This window comes from Suncus etruscus, chromosome 7 (genome assembly GCF_024139225.1).
Source record: "Suncus etruscus isolate mSunEtr1 chromosome 7, mSunEtr1.pri.cur, whole genome shotgun sequence".
Taxonomy (NCBI): Eukaryota; Metazoa; Chordata; class Mammalia; order Eulipotyphla; family Soricidae; genus Suncus; species Suncus etruscus.
The window spans coordinates 94,854,425-94,873,967 of record NC_064854.1 but is presented as its reverse complement, the minus strand read 5'-3'; the positions used below and the strand labels follow the sequence as shown (position 1 = coordinate 94,873,967).

At 37.9% G+C, this 19,543-nt stretch overlaps 1 protein-coding gene across 6 annotated transcripts in view; it reads right to left on the bottom strand.

The window, feature by feature from the left end:
* The window catches only part of NCOR1 (nuclear receptor corepressor 1), a 170,247-nt gene that overhangs the window by 123,321 nt on the left and 27,383 nt on the right, over positions 1 to 19,543 (bottom strand). For 3 of the 6 annotated variants that reach the window (XM_049776733.1, XM_049776734.1, XM_049776738.1), the window contains exons 5-10: positions 14,025 to 14,138; positions 8,044 to 8,100; positions 7,286 to 7,338; positions 6,929 to 6,955; positions 4,961 to 5,027; positions 1,876 to 2,048 (exon numbers count right to left, since the gene is read on the bottom strand). In XM_049776733.1, the coding sequence (XP_049632690.1) occupies positions 1,876 to 2,048; positions 4,961 to 5,027; positions 6,929 to 6,955; positions 7,286 to 7,338; positions 8,044 to 8,100; positions 14,025 to 14,138 (491 nt within the window). The remainder of the gene's footprint in view (positions 1 to 1,875; positions 2,049 to 4,960; positions 5,028 to 6,928; positions 6,956 to 7,285; positions 7,339 to 8,043; positions 8,101 to 14,024; positions 14,139 to 19,543) is intronic. The other 3 variants (XM_049776735.1, XM_049776736.1, XM_049776739.1) reach the window with 1 other exon arrangement.

The following is a 19,543-nucleotide window of genomic DNA, read 5'->3' as shown; positions in this document are numbered from 1 at the left end:
GCTAAGCACTCAGAAATTGCCCCTGGCTTGGGGGGACCATATTGGACACCCGGGGATTGAATGATAATAATCATTCCTCACAAAGACTCAAGATGTGATTAAAAGGTTTTTATCTATCTCTTATATATGACAGTGGAGAAATGACCTAAAGGTTTTTAAAACTTTTGTGAGAGCCAATGAGGTAACTCAAAGAACCAAAGTATGTGTTTTGCATGCAGGAGGCCCTGGTTCTATACTGAGTACCAATGAGCACCACGGAGAGCAACCCCAAACAATGAATCAGGATATATACAAATAGAAACACACATAGAAAAATTATAAAATAGGGGCCAGGGAGACAGTATAGAGGTTTAAGTCTGTTATGCTCTTGATTCTCCATTTCAATTCCTAGGACCATAAAGGCCCCTGAGCACTGGCAGAAATAGTCCCAGCTATCCCTGGTATAACAGTGTCCTTGGACTGGGTCCAAACATTGAACCAACAGTCCAGATGACTGAATAGCACCAGCAGCAGCTCCCAGGTCCCTAAATACTGCTTGGGAAGCTTCCCACATCAAACTTAAAAAATTTTAAATTACCAATACCAAAGAATTTCTTGGAGGGGCCACTCTTAACAGTCCTCAGCAGTCCACTCCTGGCAGTCCTCAGAGGTTATTACTGGCTCTGCACTCAGAACTCACTCCTGGTATGCTTGGGGAACTATATGAGATGCTGGATTGAATCCATGTTGGCGTATGCAAAGCAAGCACCCTACTTGCTATACTATTACTCTGGCCCCACTAAAGAATTTCTTAATTAGTAGTCAGCTCAATACTGTTTTATTATGGGGTAAGGCATTTGCCTTGCACGTGGCCAACCTAGGAGGGACCTGGGTTTGATCCCTGCATCCCATATAACCCTAGATCCTGCCTGGAGCACTTCTAAGTGCATAGCCATGAGTAACCCCTGAGAACCGGCGCGTTTGACATCCCCCCAAAAAAACAAACAAAAAACAAACAAAAAAATAGTCATTAAATATCAAATTTCTTTCCAGACCTAATTAATCTTTTATTTTATATTATTTAATTTCTATTAAAACTCCATGATTTAAAAAGTTGTTCATGACAGTTGTTTCAGACAATGTTCCAACAGCAATCCCACCACCAATGTCCTGTAGTTCCTTCATATTCCCCAAATTTATTTTATATTACTTGCTCCATCAAAACTTAAAAGAATTGCAAGTGGAATTACCAGAAAATAAAAGTCCATTTGTGATAAATGATTGCTATAAGATTTTGTCCTATAGAAATAAAAACATAAAAATAATTTACTATAAGGACAGGAATGGTGGCACAAGCGGTAGGGCATTTGCCTTGCATGCGCTAACCTAGGATGGACCACGGTCCGATCCCCTGGCATCCTATATGGTCCCCCAAGCCAGGAGTGATTTCTGAGCGCATAGCCAAGAGTAACCCCTGAGCGTCAACGGGTATGGCCCCAAAACAAACAACAACAACAACAACAAAATCATTTAATATAATACAGTATTTTGACTATTCTCGTTTACCTAAGTTTTCAATTCTGGCATCTAAAATTCATTGCAGTAAATTTATTTTGTTTTTGAGTATTATTGTGGTAACTATGGCTGCTGTATCATAAATCAAGCTGTTGGCTATGGTCAGGGCTTACTCCCGGTACTGCCCTCAGGATTCACTCTGGGTGGGCTCAGGGGACCCACAAAGGTGATAGGGATCAAACCTATGTTGGTCATGTGAAAGGTAAGCACCCTACCCACTTTACTTTCCAGTAACCTCAAGTATTTTAATTCTGTGCTAACATATTTTATAGAGTTTCCATGAAATAGACAAAACATACAAATAAGCATCAAATTTCTTACCGCTGAAATCTTTCTTGCTGTTCTCTTTGTTTTCGAATTTCTGGAAATTGTTTTTCATAGTACTCCCTTGTTTTGCTTTCTTTAGCTTTCCTCCGAGGATTATTTTCTATTCTGTCCACTTTTTTCTCCCATGCCTCCATGAGCTGATCATAACGTTGGCAGATTTTTTGTTCCTATTAAATACCCGTAGCAAATTAATAATTAAACTACATTTTGTGGTTCTGACAAACCTAATATATGCAAGTATACGCTACTTCTGACAGCTAAGTCAGAAGTACATTTGACCTATGATTCAACAGTGAATGAAAGCTGTCCTTGATTTGAGGGAGTTCTTTCCTACGAAAGACCATACAAAGCATATTTTAGTTGAATTTTTCTTATTAACTTTAAGAATATACAAACTAATAAAAATCAATGAGTTATTAGCAGCAGCTAACAAAACTTTTTTATTTTCAGATGACATCATTAATTGTACCAAAAAAGTGAGAACTAAGAACAGAAACATGTACAAAATATAATCTCAGTCATCCAAAAGTAATTCAACTATATTAATATTTTTATTTTATCTTTACAATATAGCAAAGAAATACACTTTCACCATACCTCTGTTGTTGGAGGTTTTGGTTACTTGCAATTTTTGCTATAAATAATGCTATATTAACACATGTTTGATAGTGTGGAAAACTGATGCTCAGATATTTGGCTCAGCAGTAGAGCACATTCCTTGCATATGTTTGCTATTAAACACAAGGTGGCCAGAGCAGTGGTGCAAGCAGTAAGGCATGTGTCTTGCACACGCTAAGGACGGACTGTGCTTCTATCCCCTGGAGTGCCATATGGTCCAAAAGCCAGGAGTGATTTATGAGCGCATAGCCAGGAGTAACCCTTGAACGTCACAGGTGTTGCATAAAAAACAAACAACAAACAACAACAATAACAAACACACAAAAGGCAAAAATCTGTCAATTGTTCTTTTGATAATAACAGGGGACGAATTATAGCACACCATAGGGTGTTTGCCTTGTATGTGGCCGACTCAGGACAGACCCGGGTTCGATCCCTGGCATCTCATATGGTCCCCGAAGCCTGCCAGTAGCTATATATCTGAGTGCAGAGCTAGGAGTTACCCCAGAGCACTGCCAGGTGTGGCCCAACCCCTCCCCCAAATCCAGTACTGAATGAAATCAAGAGTTACTGGGACTGGAACAATAGTACAGCAGGCAAAGCATGTGTCTTGAATGCTCCAACTCAGGTTTTACCCCCTGCACCCCACTTGGTCAAACCCCACCAATAGTGTTCCCTCAGCACAGAACCAGGAGTAACCCCTGAGCATCCCCTGGTGTAACCCAGAAACAAACAAAATAAAAAAGAAAAGAAAAGAAAAGAATTACTGCTTCTAGGGACCAGAGAGATAAGACAGAGGTTTAATTAAGGTCTGGCATCCTTCCAACCTTGGTTCTAATCCCTGGCACCATATATCATCCCCTGAGCACAATCAGGTGTTACTTCTGAGGAGAGAGTCAGGACTGTCCCTGAACATCAGAATCCATAACATTCATAACATATGGATAACATAATATATACATAACATAATCCTGAACATCCCTGAACCCATACAGAAAAATGAGTATTTTTTAAGTAGAAAAAAGAAAAAACAGAAAACTCCATTATGGTCACAGAATTTTTCTACATGTCTGATGATTCAAAGACAGAAAAATGGATGAATGGATTTATGAAACTTCATTGACTGGTATAGAGTGTTAAGGAGATAATACTTTTTTCTGATGCCAATTTCTTCATATGACCACTAAATACTCTCTGAAGTATGAAAACAAAGCATGTACTGCTATGTTTCCAAGCCCAAGCAGCAAATTTAACAATGATCACAATTCCAGGGTGCTAGAGAGATAGCACAGCAGTAGGGTATTTGCCTTGCATTCGGTCGACCCAGGACAAACCTGGGTTCAATTCCCAGCATCACATATGGTTCCCCCCAAGTCAGTCAGGAGCAATTTCTGACCTTTGAGCCAGTAGTAATCCCAGAGCGCCACTGGGTATGGCCCAAAAACAAATAAACAAAACAAAACAATTCCAAAATACTAAATAGAAAAACTATATTTTAGTTAATTCACAATCAGTCATTTACGATAGTATACAGGGCCAGGGTCATGACATAAGAGAAAGAATACATGCTTTGTATATGAAAAATCCTGGCTTGATCCCCAGCATCACACAGTCATAAGCATCACAGGGCCCCAAGAGCCACTGGGCCAGACATTGTTGAGTTTGAGTACCACTGGGCCACTAGGAGTGACCCTCCAAAAAAAAAAAAAAAAAAGTTATCTGAAGAACTAGACTGGCAAATCAGAACCAAAGAATTACGCACAAAGAAAGTTGCTGACTCATAAGCTCTACAATTCAATAAATATCAGGTCATTAATTACAGTGTACAAAACTAATTTTTCAATGTGAATTAATGACATTTATATACTAAAGCAGTGAATTTAAATAAATCAACAGTTTATCTAAAATTAGTACATACATACAAAATACTGGTATAATACTTTTGTAACAATTCCCAGAAAGATTATAGCCATAAACTTTTGGACTGTAAGTTATACAATGTGAAATATAAAACTACAAGAGAAAAAAATAAAGAGAAAAAAAACTACAAGAGAAAAGCTGAACTTCAGCTGATTCAATTTCTAACTAGAAAGAAATCTAATTAGCAGACAATAACTTACCCACACCTGTTTGAGGGCTAAGAGACTAAATGATGATCATCCTATGTCTCTTTCATATTGTTTTAACTACTCACCATTTTTCTTTAGTTTGGCTAGATGAAAATATTATTTATAGATGACCAAGAAATTAATTTGATGATATTAAATGTGAATTATGAAATTAAATGTTGCTAGAATTAGAGCTATATAAGCCACATCTATAGCTACTTTCTAAAACCAGCATCATTTTAGGACCTTTTCACAAACAGAACCAACAATTGTTCTCAATGGGAAAGTAAATGCCTCAACTAGCATGAATGGGAAAGTTGTACAAATTTCAGTTAACAAGGATAGGACCTCACCCTTTGTTTTCTTGCATGATTTCTTCTTTTAAAAAATAAAATGAGTTTTTTCCTCATCACCTGGTTTCTAGAAGAGAAAAATACGGTTGTATGACATTAAGAAAATGCACAATAATGCATCCACTTTTGTTCTTCAGAGACACTGGAAAACAAGCAAAGATCACTTAAGAATAAATGATACAATCAAAGTTAATCGTAATTTTTTGCCCTGAAAATAAAGCCTTTGGAATAACTAGAACTAAAATTCCTTGTTATACACAACACTTTACATAAATAATTTTCAGTTATTACATTAATTGCAAATCTTATTTTAAATTACAATACTAATTGTTTTTAAAAACTCTGATAACATATAAGTCTTGTACACTTTTCGAGGAGGTGAGAGGGGGAAACTTAGTTACCTCCCTTTTTCAGATACAATGCTAACCTCCCTTCTATGAAAATGTATACCTATAGAGTTAGAGAGATGTTACTTCTGCTTTAAACAAAAGTTAAATAAACAATAAATCCACTTTAAGAAGTAAGGTGGGCAATGTTACAAGACAGAAAAACTTAATATAATGTTAACAGCTGCACTTTTTAAATTTGAGGAACTGTGATCTTAAATGACATGCAAGGTCAAATACAAACCATCTACTACCAGAAAAGTTTTCAAGGTGAATATTCAAATATACAATGTCAAAGCAAGAAGAAATTTTTGGATTTTTTGTTACTAAGGACTAATAGTTACATTGGTTCCTTTCAAATAAATATAGACAATCAGGAGCTAGCTATATAAGAAGTCAAATGATGAAAAGAATTATTAAAAGGTACATTTGCTATATCATACAAAGCAAATGAAGGTGATAAATAACAAACGAATGTTTCATACAAATGCATGCAATTGAGTAAATAATATTTTAAAGGTGAGGTACAGTATATTCACTGTGGCAAATGTTATATGTTACTCAAAAGCCAACAATGATTAATAAGAATAATCCAAAATGTTTTCAAAGAGTATAAATAAAGAAATATGCTAGCCAGTAACCCATCTCAGAGTAGTGCTCTAAGCAAAATGGTAGGGAATATATACAACATGAAACAAATCAGACAAAGCAGCTTCTCCAGCTAACACTGAAAGGAAAAAGGAAAACACAAACATAACTGAAGCTTTGTGGGGGGGAAAATCATTAAAAATAGTTAACTAGATTTTTATCTAGTATTCTCATTTTAAAAGATTAAAACAATTAAACAGTTCTAAAACAAAATCTTTTATAAATTTTGCCTAACCTACTCTTAAGGGTTGTCAAGACAAAAATTCTAAGTATATATGACTTTTTACTCTAAACCATTTAACAAAGTATAAAATTATCAACTTTCAATTTCATGCATACTATCATGCAAATTATAATTTGCCACAACTTCTGCAAAGTAGTTAATTATTGCACATAATCTCAGAATTTTAAAATAAATGTATATATAAAACTGTGTTCATTAGTAAATAACTATAATGTATGTTCTGGTTATACTTAAGACATATAAAGTAGAAATATCACATTTTTGTTACAATAAGATAATTCACCTACAGTCCTCTTAAAGTATAGTTTAAAAAAAAAAAAGATAGCTGTCTAGCTTCCTCTACTTCAATCAGATCAAGAAATTATGTTTCATTTTGACTTATTTTCTTATTCCAAAAACTGCATCCATAGAAGCCTGGTTCTAGGATGAGCAAGGCTAAGCAAACTACATTTTGGAGCAGTCTCCTCACCCACAAGAGGTGACTGAGCGCTTCCAAAGCACCAGGACATTAAATGGCGTAATGGTCTACAAATACCGTCATTAGCAAGAGTCATGGAAGGGATTTCCCTAGAATAGGATTTTGAATAATGATAAAATGATCCGTGGCACTTCTACTTTGCAATGGCAGATGTGGCTTGGTGGGGGACGGTGTCATCACTAGTCTTAAATGAAAAAGCTTCATTATCTTACTTCATCATGCGCCTTGCAGGTACTCCACTGAAAAAAAGACAAAACAGGAGGCAAAAAATTCAAGCCTCAAGGTAAGCCATTTCAATGTTAAGCATCCACCTTTTTTACTAGCAGATTATAAAACCAGCTAGTTGTATGCAATAATTTATTTCACTTTTGGCCTCGGAAACTCATAGCTTGTCACCCCAACCCCCAAGAAGCCAGAGGAAGATAACAAATAGTAAAACAACAGCAAATTACATGAATCTAAAACATACCTAACACTATATTAAATAATGTCAATAGATAACATAAAATTATTTCTTTATAGATTATATGGTCTTTAACTGAAGAATTCCAAAGATGTTAAATACTTACGTCTTGATGTTCTCATGATACACCTTGGTATCAGATGGCTGGTTATAGAGTGGCTATAAAATAAACATTTGTATCAAAAATGTGTTTATGTTTATGAAGAAACAAAAGAGTAATTTTTATTTTAATGTAAGCATAAGTAAAATATTAATGATTCTAAAGATTATGTGTGCTACCAAAACAGACTAATGGGTTTCCTAAATACAATGATGTCATTCCCGAATATAATTTACAAATGCACTATGTCCCAAAAAAAAAATCATTAATAAATTTCAAATTTCAAAGACAAGTATTTTCACAATCAAGATACCCTAGGATTAGGGCCAAAGAGAAGTGGAGGAGGGAGGGCACTGGCCTTGCACATAGCCCACCAGGTTAGATACCTGGCATCCCATATAGTACCCCAAGAACGCCAGGAGTAATTCCTAAGTGCAAAGCCAGAAGTAAACCTGAGCATCATCAGGTATAGCCTATAAACAAAACAAAGATGTATGCTAGAAATATAATTTTTTTCTATATTAATTCTTCCCATTTCTATTTATTAAGCTTCCTATCTTTCTTCTTCCTAGTTCTACCTAAAGAAAACAAATAATTGCTCAGGCAAAAACATTACAGAGTAATGCTTCTGGCACAGGTTACCAAGTGCATCCACCATTATTTTAGGTTTTCTCACAAGCTTTCTCCTCATATCAACCCAAAATAAATAGATTCCATTTATCCCATGAAAAAGTACTAGAAGTGAAAAAATAAGCTTTACTTACCAATTCAACTTTTGGGCCAAGACCTTCAAATATTTTATGAGCTTCTTCTGCTTTTTTCTAGAGACAGAGATATTACTGTATTATATAATTTTAAATGTATTATATAATACTGTATTATATAATTTAAACCATATGGCAAAATCTATTCGATAATTCTTAAACAATAATTTACAGATTTGTCTTATTTACAAATAATCTAGACTATGCTAAAAATATCACTTTGACAAATGTAACAAAAATTTTATAAAATTTAATAAATTTATAAAAACTGGACTTGTATGTCTAGCAAAATTTAGCAGAGGTTTTGGGCCAACAGTATAGTAACAGCAGATAGGTTGCTTTTCTTGCACACAGCTGACCCAAGTTCGTTCCCTGGCAATCAAGCCATATGGTCCCACACCAGGAATGATTTCTGAATGCACAACAAGGAGTAACTCCTAAGCATTGCCCAAAAACAAACAAAAGATATATCAAAGGTTCTCAAATCTGTATCTTTTTTCCATCACATTTTCATTAGTAACAAGGGCTCCTCCTCACTTGGTGCAGAGGGGTCACCTCAATGAATTTTTGTATTGGAAATTCGCCAGAACTTTTTGATATGAAACATCAAAGGTAATAAATATCATTTAGTATTCCCCAGGTATAAAGAAAGACAGCCCCTTAAATCATACAACAGTCAAATGTTTAATGCAAATTATGTGACTAAATAATGTTTAGGGGCCGGAAAGACAGCACAGCAGTCAACCCAGGAAGGAAGGTGGTTCAATTTCCAGTTTCCCATATGGTCCCCCAAGCCTACCAGGAGGGATTTCTGAGCGCAGAGCCAGGAGTAACTCCTGAGTGCAGCTGGTGTGACCCAAAATTAAAAATTTACAAAAATAAAATAATCTTTAACTAGAATAGGAATCACAAGATAATGAAATATAATTTTCAAATTTAAAAAATTCTTTAAATGCTACTAAAATGCAAAATAAACACATCAAAAATAGCAAATATAAAAAGTTAAAAAAAACTACATTTTCATAGTAAATTCTATTTTCAAAGTTTAATGGCAGCATTTGTCAATTTAATATTAACATTTTGGGCTAACTAATTCTTTGCTAAAGAAATAGTATGCAGCTAACCTCTCTTATCCCCACTACCACATTGGCACCCAAAGGTGCTGCCCTAGAAGTCTGTGAGCAGCAAAACATCCTCTAGTCCTAACATTGAATCTCAGGCCATCTACCAGTCCAAGTGACCAAGAATAATCAAGGCCTCCTGAGCACTGCTTAGGAAACTCAAAATATACAAAGTACCAAAAGATCATTTTTTTAAAAGGACAAATTTGAGGGTACTGGCCTTCCCTTGCATGCAGGTCCCTTGGGTTTAATCTTCATCACTTTATGTGGTCCCTCAAGCCCTAACAGTATTATCCCTCAGCACACAGCTAGGAGTAAGTCTGAGTACCACCAGCTCTGGTCCAAAAATAAAAACAAAAACAATAAAAAGGACAATTCTTTGTTTTAAGAAATATTCTATGTATTACAGAATATTCTAGCAATATCCTTTGTCTTTGTCCACTGATACTAGTAGCATCCACCCCTCCACCAAGTTATGACAAGTCTCCAATTGAAAATTATAAAGTAATGGGCCCAGAAGGATAGCACAGTGGTAGGGCATTTGAGTTGCACGCAGATAACCCGGGACGGACCTGGTTTTGATCCCCGGCATCCCATATGGTCCTCCAAACCCGCCAGGAGTGATTTCTGAGCGCACAGCCAGGAAAAATCCCTGCACACCCCTAGGTGTGCCCCCAAAACTGAAAACAAACAAAAACATTACATTTCCATAGTAATTTTTTTAATTCTAAGATGGATAAATGCAATTAATTCATCAAATATTGAAGACCAGGATGTTTTGCATAAGAGACCCTGATTCAATCAACTATTTACACTATTAGGTGAACACGATCAGGAATAATGGTTGATCACCACTGAGTGCAGACTAAAAATCAAAACCAAAAGCTGTACGTACACTGAATATGTTCTATGTACCAAACATCTGCTATATAAAATGTGGACCAGGTAGGAACCAGAGCAACTGTACAGCAGGTAGGGTAAACACCTTGCATTAAGCTGATCTCTGGCATCCATGAGACTGCCTGAAGTGATAGTCCCTGAGCACAGTGCCTGATGTAAGCCCTGAGCACCCTGGCTGCACTCCCCCAACAAAAAATGAGGGACATGGAAATAGTGCAAAGGGTTGAACTGCATAAACGGGATGCCCAAAGGTCAAGCTTCGTCACCCAAGGTGTAGCCCCAATGTCCCAAGGTACTTCAAGCCTGTCCCAAGGTACTTAGCATTGTTAGGTCCAAGCAGCATCACATTACTGGATAACTGCACCACAAAAGACAACCGTAATAGCCCTGAGTCACCTAAAGAATGCTGGAGAACCCCACCACCACCATAAAAAGATTTCAGGTACAGAAATATTAGGGGTGTTTTGAAATAATTTAGAGAGAAAATAGTATTTGAGCTGGGTGTTGAAATACAAGGTATGACGATTGAAGTAAGACAAAAGAGGCACCAGAGGGATAACAAAGTGAGTAGGGAGTTACTTTGCATACAGCAAACCTGCATTTGTCCCTCAGCATCCGATATGGTCCCCTGAGAACTGAGAGGAATAATTACTGAATGCAGAGCCAGGAGTAACCTCTGAGCATTGCCGGTATGCACTACCCAGCCCCATTGGAGGGGGGGAGGACTGAAATGCTGGCATGAGGGGCAACATCATAGTAAGGAATAAGCTATACTTCATTCAAGGAAACATTCAAATCTCTGTTCCAGGGAGCAGACAGCTCAATAGGCTGAAGAATATATACTCAGCATGCAGAAAATCTAGGTTAGATTCCTGTTACCACATGGCTCCCAGAGTACTGCGAAAAGTAACTCCCAAGTATATGGCTGAGGGTAGTAGCCTTTGAGCACCACAAAGTGTGGCCCAAAATCCAAAATCAAATCTAATCTAGCAGGATGTTACTAGTAAAGAGAATCAGAGAAGATCAAATACAACAGTAAATTGTTTTAAAAAAATATATAGCACTATTCTCTTAAATAATATGAGACCTAATCCCATTCAATAGACTGTTATCAAACAAAGAATAAGAAACATATATATATAAGAAGACAGTGAAGGTTTGAAAAGATGCAGCCATAGAGGTGGGAGAGATACCTTATAGGGTTACAGTCACAGGTCTTGCATACACTCAGAGCTCCCCTTCCAGCCCCAGAACACTATAGCCCTAGTGGTCTACGAACACCCTAATTCAGGCATAGCCCTGAATTAAACACTTGCAAATAAAGCTTGAGTAGTACCACATCAATGAGTCAAAAACCAAATTGTCAGGTCAGCAGAACTGGGCAGAATAAACCCCAGACTTTGAAGTGAGGGAGGGCAAAAAGGAGAGAAGAAAAGAAGAGGGAAGGAAGGAACAAAAGAAGAAAACAGAAAGAAAAAAAGAAAGATAAAGACTTTATGACAATGTAGGATAACTACTTCAGAGTCAGTAGTGTGAAAGCCTGTGTTCCAGCTGTGTTCTCAGGAATTCCTGCCAGGAACCTTGAGACAATATTATGGCTGCATAAAAACAACCAATGAAGATGGCTAGTAATAAGTTACTTAAGAACCGGGGGGCCAGAGCAGTGGCGCAAAGGTGGCACAGCAGTAGGGCGTTTGCCTTGCACATGGCAATCCCCAGGTGTCCCATATGGTTCCCCAAGCCAGGAGCGATTTCTGAGTGCAGACCCAAGAGTAATCCCTGAGCATCAGCAAGTGTGGTCCAAAAACCAAACCAAACAAAACACAACACTGGGCACTAGAGTAACTAGAGCAGGTAGGGCATTTGCCTGGTCTGTGGCAGGCCTAGGTTTGATCCCCAAGCACTGCCTAAGTAGATCCTAAGTAGAACCAGGAGTAACCCCTGATCATCATAATTTTGGGTGTGTGCCTCCAAACAAAAACAAAGAGACCCAATATACCTTATTAGAGATTATTTCTACAATTACTGTAAGTTAATATGATTTTTGTTTTTAACTCCAATATGAACAATATTTAGTCCATAATAAGACATATTTAAAGTTTGCTACTTCTTTAGAGAATACGAACAAAATGAATACATACATTTCTAAAATAACAGGTGTAAAATGGGTTTATCAGTTTTGTTAATGAGAATCAAGAAACACATACTATACTAATTACACATACAAATTAATTAAAATATAAAAATTAGGGGCTGGAGAGATAGCATGGAGGTAAGGGGTTTGCCTTGCATGCAGAAGGACGGTGGTTCGAATTCTGGCATCCCATAGGGTCCCCTGAGCCTGCCAGGAGTGATTTCTGAGCATAGAGCCCAAAAGTAACCCGAGCGCTGCTGGGTCTGACCCAAAAACAAACAAACAAAAAACACAAAAATTAAACACAAACCATATTATCATATAATGTTCAATAGTTTTAAGTCTGCATATTCTACTCAAACCACCACAAAATTCACTAAGATTGGAATCTGTAAAATAAGACTAATTAAGAAATTCAATTTAAAAAAATAAATTAAATTAGTATCACTGAATAAAATTTATTTGAAAATTAAGGCACACCCAGCAAAAAAGCCAACATTTTAGCATTACATTATTTTTCAGTTATCTGTTTTATTCTTTTTTTGGGGGGGCGGGGTCACACCCAACAGCGCTCAGGGGTTACACAGCGCTCAGGCGTTACTCCTGGCTCTACGCTCAGAAATCGCTCCTGGCATGTTCGGAGAACCATATGGGATGCTGGAATTTGATCCACCATCCTGCACTGTGCTATCTCTCTGGCCCCCTATCAGTTTTATTCTTATTAACTTTATCTATGAGTTTACAAACTGACCAAGAAGGCGATCTACTAAAAAGAAACATTTTGTTGTTATACAGGATACTTTTTATAGGGCTTTTTTCTTTGTTTTGGTTTTGGGGATATTCCCAGCAATGTTCAGAGGGTTCTCCTGGCTATGCTCATAGGAATTATGCCCTGCGGTGCTTAGGAGACCACAATGATGCCAGGGATCAAACTCCAGTCAGCCTCACACAGGGTAACACCTGACCCTCTGTACTATATTTCCAGACCCTAATTATAATTTTATTATAATTTTTTGTTTTCATCTGGTGCTAGGGATTGAACCAGTGCTTAATGTAGATTGCTCTAACTTATTTCATAGATTGAATTGAGTCTGAATCCAGTCAAGAAAATATTTACCTGGCATCATAAATATCATGATATGACAAACATAGGTCAGTTCATTCCTATGTTTAGTTAATGACTCAGGCCCTAAAGATCTTCCTAAGGCCCTAAAGATCTTCCTAAGGCCCTAAAGATCTAAATTATTATAAAGTTACAGAATTTCTTTTAAATATTCTGCTTCTAGTCGCTCCATTCACTGCAAACAAATTAAAACTATGATTCCAATGTAGTAAAACATATTGCTTTTTTTCATCTCATTACTTGCAAAAGAAAGTGGGGATCTCTGAAAGTCTATCATAAAGAAGCATTGTTAGAAACTTTTCTTTATAATGGGGTGAAATCAGTTTCTCTTTAATTACTAGACTATCAGTATTTGCTTAATTATGAAAGGTGTTTTATAAAAGAAAAACTACAGAATAGCTGATTTACAATATGCTACCAAATTTACTCACAAGTAATTACGTAAGACTCAACTAATAAAATTATACTCACTAGTAGTATAATAATATACTGTAACATAGCAGGCAAATAAAATATTAGGTAATTTAAAACACTACTAGCAACTTTTTTCACTCAATAAAAAAAAGCACAGCATTAATCAAAATTTGAGAGCATTAAAATTCATCAATCAGGTTTTAGTACAATTAGCATTACCACAGAACACAGTAATAACTGGAAAAAGCAGTTTTAAAGGCCTGTGTCGCCAAGAAAAGAATGAGCTTACCCGATTTTCATCATAAATAATTTGAACAATACTGCGGTGTTTTTGCTCTACAGGAGGAGGGGACACAGGCTTCTCGGGCTCAGGAGGTTTAGCTGCTTCTTCTTCAAGCTGTTGCTAAAATACCAAGAAAGGAAGAGTCAGGCATGTGCTGCAAGTCACTGTCACCAGTAATTAAGCACCCAAGAATATATGTTACTACTAAGCAATGATCTGTTGATTCTTTAGGGCAGTATCATTTAATCTAGTATACTTAATAGACCCCCCAAGGGTTTAAACAAATCCAAATAAGATTTATTTTAATAATAACTTAAAACATACATTATAATTAGGTAAATCAATAAATTCTTTGATATTTTCAATGTCACAAACTAGAAGCAAAATAGTAAAACCCAAACATGTAGAGGTGCCCCATATACCTCTTTTATCTCAATGATCCTTTGTGACACTGGAAAAAACTCCTTAATATATTCTAGATATGTAAGCTAGAGATATACAGGCACATATATATTACATGAGATTTATTACAGATATATAGGCATAGCAGGAAGGGCACTGGCCTTATACACAGCTGACCCATGTTTGATCCCCGGCACCCCATAAGCATCACTAGGAGTGAGTCCTATGTTCAGAGCTAAGAGTAATCTATGAGTATTGCCAGATATGCCCCCACCAAAACAGAGAGATTATAATATTTTATAAATTTTGATAATTTCCAGTGAATACAGGAAATGGCATTTAAAAGTTCATCTTTAACAGCACCATGCCACTATGCCTTAACTCCCCCGCAAATCCTACCGACCTTTATCTTCTTTAATCAAGGGGCACTAAAACAGCCATCAGTAAATTGCAGTGTGTGCAACACAATGTATAAAAGTACCAGTACCTGTATTATTCCTTTTATTTTGAACCCTGGGGCTATGTTTACATGGGTAGAATCCTACAAACTTTCTAGATCCTTACATTTTAATCTTGGTCAAGAATCTAAATAAATCTTACATAAAATGGAAATATAAATTCTATCATTTAATTTTTTCAAAAATTAAATGACTAAATAAATGTCAAGTATCTTATAATTACAAACAGTCAGCTTTACTTACAGTTCATACAGTAGTGTGCAAGGTCTTGTGGTGTGCTTCGTTCACTCTTTTTTCCCAGCACCTAAACTAGTATGTATTGCCTTTACTAAATAAGCAGCCACAGGAAAAAGTATGAACTCACTAAGTTGAATTTAAAAAAAGAAATACTAAAAACACCTTCAGCAAAGATATCAAATATATTAAAGTCCTAAGAAAAAAATGTATATACTTATATGAAGAAGTTATAGTCAATACTTCGAGCCAGATCAGAGACAAATGAAAAGACAAAAATCCTCCAAGAAGGGTCGGAGCAATAGTACAGCGATAGGACGTTTGCCTTGCAAGCAGCTGCCCAGGATGGACATCGGTTCTATACTCAGCACTCCCATATGGTTCCCCAAGCCAGGAGCGATTTCGGAGGGCACAGCCAGGAGTAACCCCAGAGCATCACTGGATGTGGCACAAACACCCCCCATCCCAAAATTATCCAAGGAAGTACCTCTTTAAAAAAACCATTTCCTGGGGCCGGGAAGGTGGCGCTAGAGGTAAGGTGTCTGCCTTACAAGTGCTAGCCAAGGAACGGACCGTGGTTCTATCCCCCAGCGTCCCATATGGTCCCCCGAAGCCAGGGGCGATTTCTGAGCACATAGCCAGGAGTAACCCCTGAGCGTCAAACGGGTGTGGCCCAAAAAAAAAAAAAAAAACCATTTCCTGGTCGGAGAAATAGCATGGAGGTAAGGCGTTTGCCTCGCATGCAGAAGGTTAGTGGTTCGAATCCCGGCATCCCATATGGTCCCCTGAGCCTGCCAGGAGCGATTTCTTTTTTTTTTTTCCGAGATTTATTTTTTTTTTTATAGTGGCTTCAAAAAGTTTATTCTCTTTTTTTTTCTTTTTAATTTTTATTGTGACCAAAGTGAATTACAAATCTTTCACTGCATCATTTATGGTACATAGTGACAATGAATGAGGGGCATTCCCACCATCTGTGCTGTCCTCCCTCCACCCCTGTTCCCAGTATGCATCCCATATCTCCCCTCCTCTACCCCCCAGTATGCTAGTGCAACTGGTCTCCACTTTACAGCTTGTAGATTGAGCATCCATTCCACCATCATTGGAGATAAAAAGGATAAGAAAAAAGGAGAAAAAAAATGTGGTGACAACTAATAAAAAAAGAAAGAAAAATGGAAGAAAAAAGAAAAAAAATGGACCCGGCAAATAAAAGTAAAAATAAATCTCTAAATAATAACCACAAACATGAAAAAGAAAGAGAAAAGTGGAAGAAAAAAGAGAAGGAAAATAAAGTCCAAAACTAACAAATCAAAACAAGAAAAAGTATGGGTGCTGGAGTGGTAGGGTTTGGCATTCCCACCACTTTTTTTTTTTTTTTTTTTTTTTTTTGCATAGGCACAGTAAGCATTGGGGAAGAAAGGGAATTCTCGTGGCCAAAGAGATTCAGGGTTTCTCCATCCTTGAAGCATACCATCATGGGATCAACCCCTGGCTCCATATATACTCATTACCCCATCCCAAAGGCTTTTTTGTGATGCCAGGAAAGTTTCCTCTTGGTTGTGTGTGAGAAAATCAAGCCACTGTAGCTAGTGATCTTGGTATTTGCACAGATTATAGGTCAGGGTCTAGGATAGTCTCTAGGTTCTAGAGGTTCCTATACATCGTTGTTGTGGTGTTCAGATTCTGTAACACTTGCTCCCTGTTTTAGTTCAGTCCCTAAGCCGAAGCCTAGGATATTATGGGTCCAAAGGTTCTGCTCAGTCTCTGTTGTCCAAGTTGGACCTCTGCAATAAGACATCTTGTTGTTGTTGTTGTGTCCTGGACTACAGCCTAGGGTAGGGTTTTCCTTATTAGTCTCAAGGTAGGCTCTGTTCAGTCACAGTTGTCAAAGTCAGTTTTCTGTTGTTGGTGCTAATTTCTCACAGTTCAAAGGACGACAGCTCTTCTGATTTCCATTTAGTGTTGTGATAGGACAACCTGGTCCTAGGTCAAGTTTTCCTTTCCTCATTGTCATATCAAAACTGACACAAGTTGGTGCCAGAGTAGTGTTATAAATCTCCCAATGGAGCTTAGTTCCTGGTGGTGTTGCCCAGAGCTATATCATTTCTACGTCGGGGATCTGGGGTTTCGAATTGGACTAACACTGTCCAATCTCCTGGGGACTGGTTGTATCCACATGACACATGTTCAGGATGGGAGACACCCTTCGGCTATACAAAGTGAGTTCTTATCCCTAGAAGATAAGATCTTGTTTCTGTGTCTATGGTTTCCCCTTTTTTTACTGTGCCCATACAAAAACGTATGGTGTAATACTGTGTTGCTGGTGCTATTCTGGGTGAGGATGACAGGCTGCACACACAGTCTCTGTCGTCTGGTTTTATTCTGAGCTTTTATCCCAGTCAAGGCTTTTTGTACCAAGCAGCACCAAATATGATAAGGATAGAGAAAAATGTATATATTAAAATAGAACAAATAAATAAAACTGAGTTAAAAAGAAAAGGTATTCGAATAAATCAAGTGGTGGAGGAGGCTATTTGTATATTTAGGAATACACATCTTAAGATGTATTGTTATACAGGTATTGAGCTTCCATAGGCAATATAAGACTCCCAATTAAGTATTTTGATATATTCTTGTGGGGAATAAAAGCCAAGGTACTTTTCAATATACAGGCCTTGGAATTGAGTTTGAGAGATGCTTTGCTGCATTACGAGACCATATAGTGTCTTTGAGCTGGGAGGTTTGCTGAAGCCAACTCCTGTATCGTGCAACAGTCCACAATTTGGTGGGGGTGAGAGGGGCCATCAAGCATGAGTCAGCAGGCGTGCTGGCTGTAGTTCTTTGCTGATGCATGAGAACGGGGACCAAGAGGGTGTCTTTCACTGAGAAGCTGGAAGGTGGTCTGTTGGGGCAGGAGGTCAAACTTGGTGCCTACCTAGTTAGGAACTGAGGGTAAAGAGGGTTAAATTAGGGGAAGGTAACGGATCAGGATTGAAAAATGAGGGGATAGAGGAGACACAGGGGTAGGGGAGAGGAAATTCATGACAGGGACTAAATACAATATATATATATGAATTATGGCTTGGGTCCATAAAGACTGACTTTAAAGATCTATTTGGGTGTTATCATCCAAATCTTTGGTATTCCATTTCCTTTCCTAGGAACAGTCTAGATAGAATGAAGAACATTTTTAGATAATGCTTAAAAAGTATATTTGTCGCGCGGGCGCATTTGCGCCCATGCGGTTATAAAAATGAGTACTAGTAAGAAGAGACACCGCTGCAGGGGGTCCAGTATGAATACGGGAGGAGTTTACCTCCTCCCCTCTCCCCCCAGAGCCCAGTTGCCAAACCTGGCCCTGAAGACCAGTTTGGCATGGGGGGATCTCGGTCTCCTGGACTAGGTGGTCAGCCCAGGAGGCCATTGGCCAGCTGTCTGCCCAGATTCCCAGCCATACCCATAGGAGAAGAGCAGGAATCCTGGCATGTGGGATGGTCTGGGTCCAGCTGCAGCTGCCTTCTCCAGTATGAAAAAGCATGGGGGAGGAGTTTGCCTCCAGAAGCGATTTCTGAGCGTAGAGCCAGGAGTAACCCTTGAGCGCTGCCCGGTGCGACCCCAAAACAAAAAACAAACAAACAAACAAAAAAACACTTCCAGGGCTGGAGAGATAGCATGGAGGTAAGGTGTTTACTTTGCATGCAGAAGATTGGTGGTTCGATTGACACATATCACAAAGAATGAGAACAGCAGTGTTGGCGGGGATGTGGAGAGAAAGGAACTCTTATCCACTGCTGGTGGGAATGCCGTCTAGTTCAACCTTTATGAAAAGCAATATGGAGAGTCCTCCAAAAACTGGAAATCGAGCTCCCATACAACCTAGCTATACCACTCCTAGGAATATATCCTAGGAACACAACAATACAATACAAAAATCCCTTCCTTACACCTATATTCATTGCAGCACTATTTACCATAGCAAGACTCTGGAAACAGCCAAGATACCCCCTTCAACAGATGAATGGCTAAAGAAACTGTGGTACAAATACACAATGGAATATTATGCAGCTGTCAGGAGAGATGAAGTCATGAAATTTTCCTATACATGGATGTACATGGAATCTATTATGCTGAGTGAAATAAGTCAGAGAGAGAGAGAAAGATGCAGAGTTGTCTCACTCATCTATGGGTTTTAAGAAAAATGAAAGACATTCTTGCAATAATAAATTTCAGACACAAAAGAGAAAAGAACTGGAAGTTACAGCTCACCTCATGAAGCTCACTGCAAACAGAGATGAGTTTAGTTAGAGAAATAACTACGTTTTGAACTGTCCTAATAATGAGAATGTATGAGGGAAATGGAAAGCCTGTCTAGAGTACAGGGGTTGGGTGGGGAGGAGGAAGATTTGGGACATTGGTGATGGGAATGTTGCACTG